Below are 12,719 nucleotides of genomic sequence, written 5' to 3' on the forward strand. Positions count from 1 at the left end.
TTGGTATACCAACTAGCACACTTTAATTGTCAACTCGACTGTATAATTGCAAAATCGGTACCTGAATGAATAAAATAACCAAATTTTTCCATTCAGTCGGCGCAGATAGATTTTAAAAATAAATTGGTGTCTATTCTCTCCGAGGCAATTTACAGCTCAAGAGTCAACACACTTTACTGCTGATGTTTAAACCAAATCATAATATTACTGCGAAAAAACGTAAAAATTTCTGCGCTTTTAGGCTTCGAAGAGTATAAAATGTGACCCGAGAAGAAGCTAATTTGAATTTGAAGTATGTCACAATTTCTAGTTGCACCATATTCAAATTGATCAAGAAGAACGGACGTGCAATTTGCATAATCCCCGTATGAGCAAATTACGAAAACAACAGTGGAAATCAGATCACCAACAACTGAATAGATATTATAACTGGATTATAACCCACTGAACAATAACAACAATGGACGCGTTTTGGCGGGGAGGGGGCAGGCCTCTTATTAAGCGACAAACAAGTGTAGTCGACACCGAAAATGAATCTCATGGAAACAATAACAACAACAATCGAAGCAGTTCGGCTTCTCGGGTTTCGAGTCGTAACATCAACGATTCGATGTCGGCGAGTGACACTCCGAGATCGCCAGATATTGTAAATTTGGGCTCGGAACATTCGGACGAGTCGTGTAATGGAGACGTTTTGTCTGCTAAAATGGGGGAAAGTGTGGATAATTTGTCGATTGGGGGAGTGGGGTCTTCGAATCGTCTAGGCATCGACAGTGTGAGAGAGCCCAATAGTTCAGCTAGGTCAGTTTTAATTATTTATTCAGTTCTATTCTTTTGATTCGCCATGGAAAAATCAATTGCATATATTATTTCAGAGAAAAAAAACATGCACTCTCATTTTGTATAAATCAGTTTCATGTGGACAGGGGCGGATCTAGGATTTTCTCGAGGGGGGGGGGCGGATTTTCAAAAAATTTTCCAAAATTTTGACGACCTTTTTTTTTTTTTTTAGGTCGACCAAATTGATTTTGATTTTTCGCGCTCTCCCAAAGCACTATTTTGCCCCTATTTTTGGCGAAATTTTCTGCGCCGCATGCAAATTTTTGAAAGAACAGTCAAAAAAAGCCGTTTTTGGGCACTTTTTGAAAAATTTTGACAAAAAAATGCGTTTTTTTGGCGCGCGCTCCCCCTCAAAAATAGCATATATTGGCGCCGAAGGCGCCTTTAGAAAAATTTTAGGGTCGGTCGGCCAAAAATGGATTTCTGAAAAAGTATCAAAGGGGGGACCCTTTGGGTCGGCAGGGGGTCAAATCCCTGAGGGGGGGGGGGCGTCCGCCCCCCCCCCCTAAATCCGCCCCTGCATGTGGAGAAATTTTTTGTGGAGAATTTACACTAAACTCAATTTTGCAAAATCGATATTTTGACGATGCGCATGATGAAATTTTCGCGGAGAGCCAAGAGTTTGGGTTGCAGATTCAAATTAAATAGCAAAATTCAGCAATAATTTCAGCTCCGTGTCTGATGACGCTGGAGGCGCCACCACGCCATCTCATCACCTTCCTCGGATCAGACCCGAGGAGGCCGAGAAACACTTTGAGGCACTAGACACGATTCTATGTCCCCTCCTATCCTCATACAGTGCAAACGACTCACAAATGTCCAAATGCTCAATTAGACGAAAGTTCTATACACAGACCTACATGCATTACCCACATAGTATATCTCTAGGAAAGAGTTACGGTGATTTAGCCCGGGCTCTGAGGACCCGCGAGGTGATCCAGTTGACCCGTGATTACGTTATGAGGATAGGCCAAGTGCAGTCGTTTATCTACACATTGCAGAGATTGGCAATTGAAGAGCACTGTCTGTTGTTGCAGAAACGAAAAACCGGTCAGCGAGTTTCCGGTAAGTGCTGGTTGTTCCGTTTTTTAAAGATTCTGATTTTTTCTTGATCAATAGTTTTTCGTAAAAAGATGTTAATATCGTTTTTCTTCAGGGGTGTTGGTTCAGTTCTTGACTACTACGACATAATGTTTACTACATAAATGTACGAGAACCAATTCTATATTGAACCAATTCCATAATTAACTGCCTTCGGCGCAGAGCCATTGGTTTTTCGACATAAAATAAAAATAACATTGTTGAAACATGACCACAGCATTCCCCTTCTTTTTCAAGCGGACGACAGTCGTGTGGACTGTGTGGTGGCCATCTGTGACGACATGAGGGGTCACGTGGCCCACTGGACCAGTCTCACCAACAAACTACTCCTCTCACACTCCATCAAGTGTTACAGGTAACCACCCCCGATTTCTATTCAGCAAACGACTCTTTTCTTTACCGTCCACAATCCCGTGATGGTATTAGGTTGTTTTTGGCCTATTGAAATTACGTTATATGTAAAGGTGCCCAAAGTCCCATGGCTCTTTTGTATACCTAGGCAATTTTTGATGGTGCGTAGGAGAAAGCGAGCGTACTCACCATGAACAGCATTTATCTGCGCTAAATAAAATTCAAGCATAAAAGCTAGACAGTTACATTAACCTATTTACTTATGAAATTTAAGTGTTCAGCTTAAATTTTATAAGTAATAATAATGATATAATAAATAATATGTAAAATGACAAGTTCATCAGTTGGAAAACTAAATGTGGGTTTTCTTGATTTTTTTTTGGTTTCTTCAATCTCAAATGATATCAGAAACTTATTAATAATAAATTTTCGAAGTCGTAATTTGTGTGTTTAGATGGCGTATCCTACAGAAGCTACAGGGTGTACGGAAACAGTTGCACTACCACATGCAAGTTGCTCTGTGGTGGTTGGCTCATCTCATCAACAGCTGCATACACGTATTTGCCATCACTCCTTTCCATCAGATTCCAGACGCAATTCTCTGGAACATCACGAGAGGAGTGGAAGAGTTCGGAATCATTCTGGATCTGGCCAAGTCCAGAGGCCTGTTGAAACAACTCCACGCTATGGGCTGGTGCAATCTGCCTATATTCAACCCTCAAACTAGCGATTGTAGTTTGCCAATTCTTTCTATCACTAACAGACCGAGTCTTGCCAAGTTGCTGAACGAGATATCAAAGTCAAGGTCAACCCTGGTAGCTGAACTAGTTTATGAAATTTTCTCATCTAACGACACTATTGTCGAGCTAATTAACTTGGATAAACAGTCCGATTACAAATGGTCATTGCTACAAGGAAAAACGGAAGGTGATAATAATGAGGATCTGAAAGATGGTATCACGATTCATTTAATTCAGAAACACGTTTCTTCTTTGCTGCAATATGTTAACTTGGAGGAAAGTTTTGCTACACAAATCCTAACTTCCCTGTCTACGAATACAAACATGTTGCGTAAAACTAATTTGAGAGCGGGCGGCGCAGCAACAGGTGCGGGAGGCTACGTCTCACCTCGGAACTCTTCGGCCCAGGACGTCGTGGCGCAGTTGTCACGGCTCAAGAACCGTCGAAGTAGTGAAGCGTCGCATTACTTTCAAGAATCCTCGTTTTCAATTGATATCTACAAGCCAAAACTGAAAAACGTCTCTAATAATCAATCGTCAGATATCCCACATACGTCATCAGAACCAAATGCCACTAAGCAACATACACCTTTGAAGTCCTCGACTTCGGAAGTCCATCATAATTCTTCTCAAAACGAGGGAACTTCGCCCGGAGGATCGGCTCAAGTGTCGGCCCGAAAACCGAGAAAGAGTGTCAAATGGAACGACTCGGCTACATCGAGTACCGTGAACCACTTCAAGACTCGGTATTTGAATTTACTTTGGATGCATCTAAAGGAGACTTTGAGTCGTAAGTTCCGAGAGCCTAATTGGACTACTGTAGAGTCGTCTCGTTTCTGCCTCGGTGATGTCAGACTTCTCTCGACTACTGCAATCATGTTCGTGAGCAAGTCGCTGCACCATCTATCCAACGACGGTTTGTGGTATTCATCTTTTGGAACATAGTAAACTTTTATAGTACTTTTATTGAATTGTAGTGGTCCTTGCAGAAGAAATTGAGACTTATCTTATCATTGTTTGATTTCTTACCTAATGAAATTTTTTGCTTTTTTAAACTGCCTATGACTTAGTACAAAAGCTTAAATTAAGTCAATAAATGTCCACATTTTGAAGGATGAAGCTAGAAGTAAACTCTAAATGTTTCGCTAAGGTAAATGCTAAGTGTTTCTGCTTAGATGGTTTCGGAGACCCCTTGCGGAATGTTATTCAACACATATCCAAGAGTATTCACTGCATCGCTGTCAATATCTTCACAGAGCAAGGTAAATCAGTTGGTACTTGGTAAGTAAGACGGATTGACATCATGAAATTGAGACGACAAATGAGCTTTAAACCTTATAAAATGTTCGAATTTAAGCAGTTTAAATTTTTCAGAAATACAATTAAAGAATTGTGTCGCGCCGTTTAAAAGTCCCATCAAAAACCGTTGTCGTCTTAACAGATGTCGTCTCATTTGTCGGACACTAAATTAGTTGTGTGATCTGTAGTTTGTTTGAAGATCTCGGAAGTTTGCAGTGTAAAAAATTTCGCTGATAAGATGATGTTTATGATGATAAAATGAAACATTTGGGATTTGAGCTCTTCTTTTTTTTTATATAAAACTTTCAAAGTAGCTTGACCCCTTTTGGTTAAATTCATCTCCCTCCTTGTACATAGTTTAGTTTTGTGCTGTAGAAAAGGGTTTCACAAAGGATATGAATATGAACTAAATGTTTTCACTTCAGTTAATTGTTCTTTCTAGTAAGTCTTGGTATATTTTAGGACAAAAAACTTTCATAAGCTGAATCGTTAAAATGGACAAATTGGAAAGTTAGAAAGAACCGCACCTTTTTTTAACGAAGTTGTGGATGACCTTTTTAATTCAGAATTCAGAAGAATGTTGGTATCCACCCTGAGTGATCGGTCTATCTTGACGGGGCTGGGGACAGGAGACTCAGTGGCTCAGCTGGAAGAGGTCAGTTCCCCCACCAAACTGGTCATCGGTGCCCTCAGATCCAGTATATCTCTAGCTGAGTGCACGACGAGGGAGCAGAGTGCAGACACCGCTGACCTCACAGGTGACGCCTTTTTTCAAATAAATGAAAAATCAGACTTTTTTCTCCACACGACCCTGTATGTAATATTCCAGGGGGAGTAAGCGCCGAAACATTTTCGACAATTTTTTTGAAACTCCGCCCTCCTCCTCCCCCCCCGAGAAAATCCTAGACCAGCGCCTGAATTAGACCTAACAATTAGCTTGGCTCAATTCAATTTGGATTATTTTTTGAGCCGGATTTTTTGGTAACTTGCGCGTTATTTACGTGGCAATTTTGAAACCCATATTTTAAATTTTAGCACAGTATCGATGTATTTTGTATGCTTATAAAAATTCCGTCAGAAATTGCTAGTTAAAAGGTCTAAATTTCTCAATTTCGCTGAACAAAAGAACCCAGGCAGAAGAATCAGTCACTTTTCCGATAGTCGGAACAAAAAACTAAATATCACCTTTTGTACAAAAATAGCGTTTATCAAATTCCGAATTGGCTTTTGTTTGGTAAAATAATAGAATCTTTATTAAGAGTCGATGAACGTAGCTCTGACTCTTATATAGGTCGCGATATTTTTTTTCTAAACAATTGTTCAGGCTCAAATTTTTTTTTCGCAGTTTTACTTTTGATTTCTTTTAAGTTCAGTTCATTTCTTTTGTTGAAAGGACGGCAAACTCCACCATCGAACAGCAAAACTGTAAAGGTCACAAAAAACGTGATCGGCTTCTAACTTCGAAAATGGACTTAAATTGTCAGATTTGCCAGCGAAACAAAAGTCTTACTTATTGTTCCAGTTTTCTCAAATTGGGCCAATTTTATCAAAAAAAATGTCAATCTAATTTTTTTTTAGAATTTCCAATAGCTTTAAGGCATCATATTTTTCTTGTAACTTCGAAAGCTGAGATTTTTTTCAAAAAAAAACAAGTCTATATTTTTTTCTGTTTATTTCATTGGCTCTTTTAGAACTGTCTGTTTTCTATGTTTTATTTTTGTGTTAAACTATTTTATGAAATTATATGCTTTTATTTCTGTCTAATGTCTAATTCTGCAGTTATTTTCTGGAAGTTTTTCTCATGTTTTCAGGCGTGAACGACAGTGGTAGAATTGGGATGTCTTTGTGGAACTGTCAGCTATGTGTGAACTGCAGCAGCGTGTTGCCTGGTAACCTGGTCCAGTGCTGCACGCTCATTGGCTCATACTCTGCCTGGTTCTCCTCCCAAATCAGCCAATCAACCCTCAACTGGAACGTGCAATCATACATCAATCTTGCCCACATTGACCTTATTGTGAGTTAATCAAGTTTGTTGTTTTTAACCGGAATTTGTGTTTGGGTTAATTCAACTGGTTATCCAGTGTTAAATGAATTTCAAACCAAGAGCAAGTTTTTTTCACTTTGACTTGCATTCAAAGATTGTTATGAAAATTTTTCATAATACTATGGAGTTCTTGCGCGCAATCCTTCTTTCAACTACAGCCCAAACTGCGCCCGTGTTTAAGAATCGATAAGCGCCGTGAAGACTCTTATATAGGCGCTGATGAGTTTTTTTTAGGAAAGTCTGTAATTTAAAAAAAAGTTGTTCAGGCTCAAATTTGATTTTTCTCAGTTTGATTTTTGATGTCTTTCTAAGTTCAGTTGATTTCCTTTATTAAAAGGAAAGTAAACTCCACTATCAAACTGCAAAAGTGTATAGGTCACGAAAAATGTAAACTCTGGAATCATTGAAAGATTCAGTTTTTTTTGTTTGGTTGCGTTCATTGACTCTCATCCGACTCTGTTATATTCAAATTGCGCGTACAGCGGTTTACGTTTAGCTCAAATATTACGGGAGCATTTTTTGGTGCTAAGAACCGAGCGAAACTCCCATGCCCGGTTCCGAATGGCAGTTTTTGATCAGTACAAGGAACCGAGAAAATATCTTAAGGTGAGGTTGTGTATTTACGTTCTGGGACTTGGAGGCAAGTTTTTCCTTCAGGGGAAGAGAAAAAATCCTCCTGTCTAGATGTTAAATTCCATAAATTTCTTCAAGTATCTTGTTATTGCCATTAATTTGAAGTCTTTCCCTTGCAGATTTCTTTCAAACGAATGAATGAAAAATGCTTGAATCTTAATTGCGCATTGCGAGTTTTGCTCAATTGGCTTTATCAGCGATTGAACGGAAAAGAAAGATGCCCAAAAATCACAAAAACTGAAAAGTTTATTTGTTGATCAGACAAACCCTGATTTTTTGCCATTGGTTGTCGAAATCATGCAAGCTGCAGATGAATCCGAACTGCATTTCGTTTTGTTTAGATGGTGAAAGAGTTAGTGGCCCGGCACCTAATCGCAATCGAGACTCTGATGAGCAGCCAGGGTTCGAATATTCCTCTCTCTTCTCCTATCGGTAGCAACCCCAACAACCCCCGGCAGCACCACGCGTCCCCATCCCTCCCCAACTCGCTCTCGCTCATCCCCCTCCACATCACGGCCACGCAGCTGAAACAGATCCAACAAGGGTTGCATTTGCTGACAGCGGAGTCTGAGAAGTTGTGGCTTGAACAGTGTGAAGTAGTTTGCAAAGCACACTGGCAGAAGAGTTTCCCATTGCACAAAGTGTGGAAGACCAGAGGATCAGGTAAGACTGAGGTTTTTCCTAGGTTGATTGAGTGTAATCAGACTCCGCCGTCAGCATGGAAAGGGTTTTTTCTTCCGCTGATAATCTCAATATTACAAGTTAATTAAATCTTGGCGTGCATATGTTTTAGCTATTTATAACTATCTATTTCGTATATGAAAGTTATCAGCAAATATTACTTTGCAACTAAGTAAAAATTAAGTCGTTGAAGAAAATTGCGAAAAGTAAGTAAATTGATAGCTCAAGGTTGGTGCTAAGTTTTCAACCGATTTTTCTTATGCTTATGTATGGTTTTAGGTGCAATTGGGAGTACTAAACCTCAAGAGTATGCCCAGAGGGCCATAGTGAGTATAGTGGAGCCAGTGGCCAGGGCAGCTGCCCCTCTGAGAGTGAACTCACAGGTGAGGATTGTGGGGTCTGTGCTCAGGACTCTCTTCCACACCTGGATGGACTACATTCTACAGAATAGAGTCCGATTTACGTGAGTCAATGCAAAGATTAAGATGAGTCGCTGAGATTTAACTTACAAAGGCCTCACTAGACTCATACTTGATTAAGCCTCCCCTGCATGGTCCCACAATGCCAGTAACACCTGAATAATCCACCTGCAGCTTACACAAAGTTACGCTCTCTGTGTTATTGCTGGTTAAACCCTCAGTGAAGTTGACACTAAATGTCAAAAACCACCACACTCTTAACTTCTCAATTTTCCATCTCTCCGCCTTCCGTTGCCATCATACTAACCCCTTCCCCCTCGCCAAGTACGTGCTTCTATTTTTAACCGCTTCAAAGAAGAAACCACAGAAAGGTTATCTTACTACTCGTTCAACGATAGATTTTAACAAACTGCTCGTATCAGGGCAAAGCCCTGAATGTTCCGACTGCCTTTTGAAGTTTATGGAGCAGTAGTAACATCAAAAAAATTAAATGTAATAAAATAAAAATAAAAAAAAATCTAAAATTTGAATTTTTTTTATGAAATCATCCCCCCACACGCCATATAAAGTACAAAAGAATAGATTTCGCTCATTTTAACAAATCAATTATGGCAAATAGGCTTCCTTCAACCAATTTAGAACGATTTCTAAGACGGATTAAATCTACGCTTACGCGTTAATAGCGCGAATTATATCGCGCGTTAATTGTCCCAAATTGGCCAAAATGGCAACCTTTAAACCCCCATAACTTTACGAAAAATGATCACAGGTGAAATATCTTTTCAAATTTAAGCTCACGACAACAATACCTTTCGAATGATATAAAAAAAATTCCGTCAAAAATGGCTAGTTAAAAAGTCGAAATTTGTCTGAAGAAAAAAAACCCACCCCGAGCACAAATATTCCGTTACTTTCGTATCGAAAGTCGGAACAATATATGACACGAAGTCTCCTGCTTTGTTTTTGAAAATTTTAAAAACTGTTTACACTTGCGAAGCGAGTGAATAGTACGAACCTTCCTTTTTTTCCAACCTAAGTCACAAATATTGGTACCACTTTTAGGGCACCCTTTACAGCTTTTTTCATAGTATGTGCTTTGCCATTCAAATAGTAGTAATTGACACAGTTGGTGCATTTTTAATTCATCAAATGAACCGAAACAAGTAATTTGTTTCAAACAACATAACAATCATGAAAACTCGATTTCAGAAATTTTCTAACTCAATCTATCTCGCAATTTTTTGAAATGCATAATTTACACATAATGTAGTTTTATGTTTTGCGATTTGTTACATGCAAAGTTAGTGTCGATGTCTTCAGTTTGTTATATTCCAAAATATTACTCGCAAAATTGAATATCTATGGTGCCACATTTGATGAATAGCATTGGCATATGTAGCTGTTTATTACGGATTAGTGTTTTTCGGTTGTTAAGCTTGCGTGGCTGGGTGGACAGTGCGTGAGACTCAAAATCTTAATTGCAATAGGTCGCAGATTCGAATCCTACACGTAGCCGAGTTTTTGCTAATTCGAGGCTCATTTCGACTTTTTCTTATTTCACTTGATAGAGCTGCTTTTTGGTCGTCCTCTCGCAAGTGTTTTCTCGCAAACACTTACCTTTTTCGGGTCGACAGCTCCTTTTAACCTCTATGGCCAACATGCTGTCTTTGCCACCTTTGTGAATTTCTCCAAAACCCTTCCCTACATAACCCTGCAGACTTCTGTGACTTTTGCCGGTGAATGCCCCGAAGTTTTTAGACCTATAGACGGACGAGCCCAACCCAACCCTGGGCTAACAACAAGAAGACAAAAGTTCCTCCGCATTTTCAATAGTCGGAATAATAATATCCAGTTGGTCATTTTGCGATTTACAACAAACTTTTGGAATTAAGTTATTGCTTCTCAAATACAAATCAACGTATAATATATATAAATAAAATAGTAGTTAAGCATAATAATTAGTGATTCTGAATCCAGTGTAAAAATATGAAATCTTCAATGTATCTGTGGAAGTTGCAACTAACATAGGTCTGCCAACGAGGAATCCAGCGCATTGAAATTGTAATTGCCGTTCGATGAATTCCGAATTTAGATGCCACAACTAACTATTTGGAGCTGCAATCTGTTTGCGTGTGGATCAGTGGCTAAAAACACGTCAATATGGCGTGCCTTTTTGTGCAGCCCACGAAATTGCTTTTTATGGATTGCGCTTCTAGGGGTTTTACGAACTTTCCGCACGGCAGCATCTTGGCCCGGTAATATTCTACCCATAGAAACTTTTAACGAATTGTCGCTTTGCGTATTATTATTATGGCTGAAGTAGACAAACAATTTGCAAACTTATCATAATAAGCCTAAAAGCACTGCGCAGGCGAAAATTCTAATATCTCCGCTATCGAAACGAGAGGTTGGGTTTTGGGCCTTCGAAAAATATATGGTCCGCGCTCATTGCTCGATTGTGGGCCAGCTTGTTCAAATCCCAGGAAATTCAATAAACATTAAGTAGTTTCCAATACAAGATGCCTCTGAGCTACGCCCTATTAGGGCGAGTAGTATTTTTCTTTCTATCTTGTCTTATGTGGATATTTGATTCAAAAAAAGTTTTTTCAACTAAAAAAAAACATGAATCTACAGTCCTGATTGTGGTTTTGACAACTTCACGCATAAACTGAAAAATACTCCTGAAAAATTACTCCTTCATAAGCTGAAAATTTTACAATCATCAAATATATGTTTCTATTGAATACAGCTAAACTATGACTATCGTTTTCTTTCGAGAATACAGCTAAATTTTTACTTTAATTTTCTTTTTCCTACCCAACTCATTTAGACAGTCTCATTGCTTCTACAATATTTCAATGTATCAAAATTTTGGAACGCTCTGTCTTTTTTTTCAACTTCAATCTGAAGAATATGGGCTCACATAGTTATCTGAACGCGAAATTTCTCTTTATCTGAATTGAATAATGCTGCAGGCTTCAATCCATTTAGAAAAAAGTCTAGTATGTTAACTCTGGATTTTTTTCAGAGTTGTTGGCGCGTACCAGTTAAGTGTAGACTTCGATTGTATCCAAAAATGGATCAGCTGCAACTTCTGCCAATTGGACCCAGAGACAGTTGCCCAGTTGGGCCTGCTGCACATATTCCGCGAGGCGTCAGCTGTGATTGCCATCCTGCAGGACGAGCAGCCGACATCATCATCTAGCATACCGCCGTCTTCTCCACAACGACATTCCCAGATTACAGGTAGCTTGGAAGCTGAATTGAAATAAGTCTCATTCAAGGTATAGGTTGGGATTTTGAGACATAATTTGAACAGCGGTAATTTTGATTTCAATCATGGATCAGAAAGCTTGCCGTATGGGGTTGAATAGCTTATTATTTGGTTGCTTTGGTTATAGATAAATTTTTTTTAAGTTTACCATCTTCATTGAACCCTCACCGGACTATCATTATCATTAGATAAGGCTAACCCTAACCATCTTCGATCATGTACTATTTGCAGAAAATTAGTTATTATGATTAACTTCATCATTGGGAATTGTTGCTTTAAAACGTTTGAAGCAAAACCGGAATGTTGAAAAAGGCCGATCATTTTAAGCTATTAAGCTTCCAACTACTTCAAGGGAAAGTTTCTATAGAAATAAAATTGGTTCAAACTTTTCAGACGTGAAAACAAAAAGCGCCAACTCGCTTCTTGACGTGATAGATCCGTCTCGAGATCAGGTAGTTTCGGATAAAGAAGGGCGAAACAGCAGTGGAACAGCCTCGGCGCCCATTTTACGAGAGTGGGATACGAACCGCATTCCTTCACTCGACAAACGACGGAAACTTTTGTCGGGTTCCGAGTACTCAGAAGTGTCAGCCAATCAGAAACCAGCAGTACCATTCGGCAATTTCTTCGCGACAAATAGCGACGCTGAGAGCAGTTCGAATTCAGTTTGCGGCGCTCGCAAAAATTCGAGCTCACATCAAAGTGATATTTCGTGCAGTTCGACGTCAGCCTTTCGGATACCCGGCGACTCGGGTCGTTCGGGTTTTGTTCACGTGAACCGAGCCGACGAATGGGAGTCATTGAGAGCAGGGAGTTCGCTGTGTCCTATGTCATTTGGAATAGTTCCTTTTCTATGTACCGACACTGAAAATTAGACGATGAATTATTGTGAATACCTTAATTTGTTTTGATTTGAGTTTGTAAAAATAATATAGTTGCATATTTAAATTCATTAAATATTTAATTAAAAAACTGTTTTCTTTCTGATTTTTTTGTTTTAAAGAATCAAGCATGGCATGCTTTCTACTAAGTTGAAGGTTTTAGTTTTTGCAACAAATCGTGAAATTTAATTTTGCTCGCCATTTTAGTAAGCGCAAAAAAACATGAGTGATTGTATCAGGGCAACAATATTTTATCTACCCGCTTGAGTTTTAATCCAATGGTTTCTTTCCAATTTTCAGTTATGTTTTTGAAATTTTACCTCATATACTGTCTTTGAAAATCTGAGAATCACAAGTTGCTCTGAGTCTTAGTTAGTGTGGTGTGCTTGTGGGTAAAAAGAAGTTAGAAAGCCCTGCATGCTTAGACTTGACTGCCTTTAAGTGGTCTCCAATATT

At 39.0% G+C, this 12,719-nt stretch overlaps 1 protein-coding gene across 4 annotated transcripts in view; it reads left to right on the top strand.

Annotated features, from left to right (window-relative positions):
* The window catches only part of LOC134843694 (uncharacterized), a 32,790-nt gene extending 20,475 nt beyond the window's left edge, over positions 1 to 12,315 (top strand). For all 4 annotated transcript variants that reach the window (XM_063859923.1, XM_063859922.1, XM_063859924.1 and 1 more), the window contains exons 2-12: positions 242 to 801; positions 1,511 to 1,905; positions 2,179 to 2,296; positions 2,747 to 3,948; positions 4,208 to 4,294; positions 4,898 to 5,089; positions 6,143 to 6,345; positions 7,350 to 7,671; positions 7,969 to 8,152; positions 11,137 to 11,354; positions 11,776 to 12,315. In XM_063859923.1, coding sequence (XP_063715993.1) covers positions 461 to 801; positions 1,511 to 1,905; positions 2,179 to 2,296; positions 2,747 to 3,948; positions 4,208 to 4,294; positions 4,898 to 5,089; positions 6,143 to 6,345; positions 7,350 to 7,671; positions 7,969 to 8,152; positions 11,137 to 11,354; positions 11,776 to 12,257 — 3,744 coding nt within the window. In that variant the 5' untranslated portion in view covers positions 242 to 460 and the 3' untranslated portion in view covers positions 12,258 to 12,315. The remainder of the gene's footprint in view (positions 1 to 241; positions 802 to 1,510; positions 1,906 to 2,178; positions 2,297 to 2,746; positions 3,949 to 4,207; positions 4,295 to 4,897; positions 5,090 to 6,142; positions 6,346 to 7,349; positions 7,672 to 7,968; positions 8,153 to 11,136; positions 11,355 to 11,775) is intronic.
* Positions 12,316 to 12,719: the final 404 nt, after the last annotated feature.

Source organism: Symsagittifera roscoffensis, chromosome 4, assembly GCF_963678635.1.
Source record: "Symsagittifera roscoffensis chromosome 4, txSymRosc1.1, whole genome shotgun sequence".
Lineage (NCBI taxonomy): Eukaryota > Metazoa > Xenacoelomorpha > Acoela > Convolutidae > Symsagittifera > Symsagittifera roscoffensis.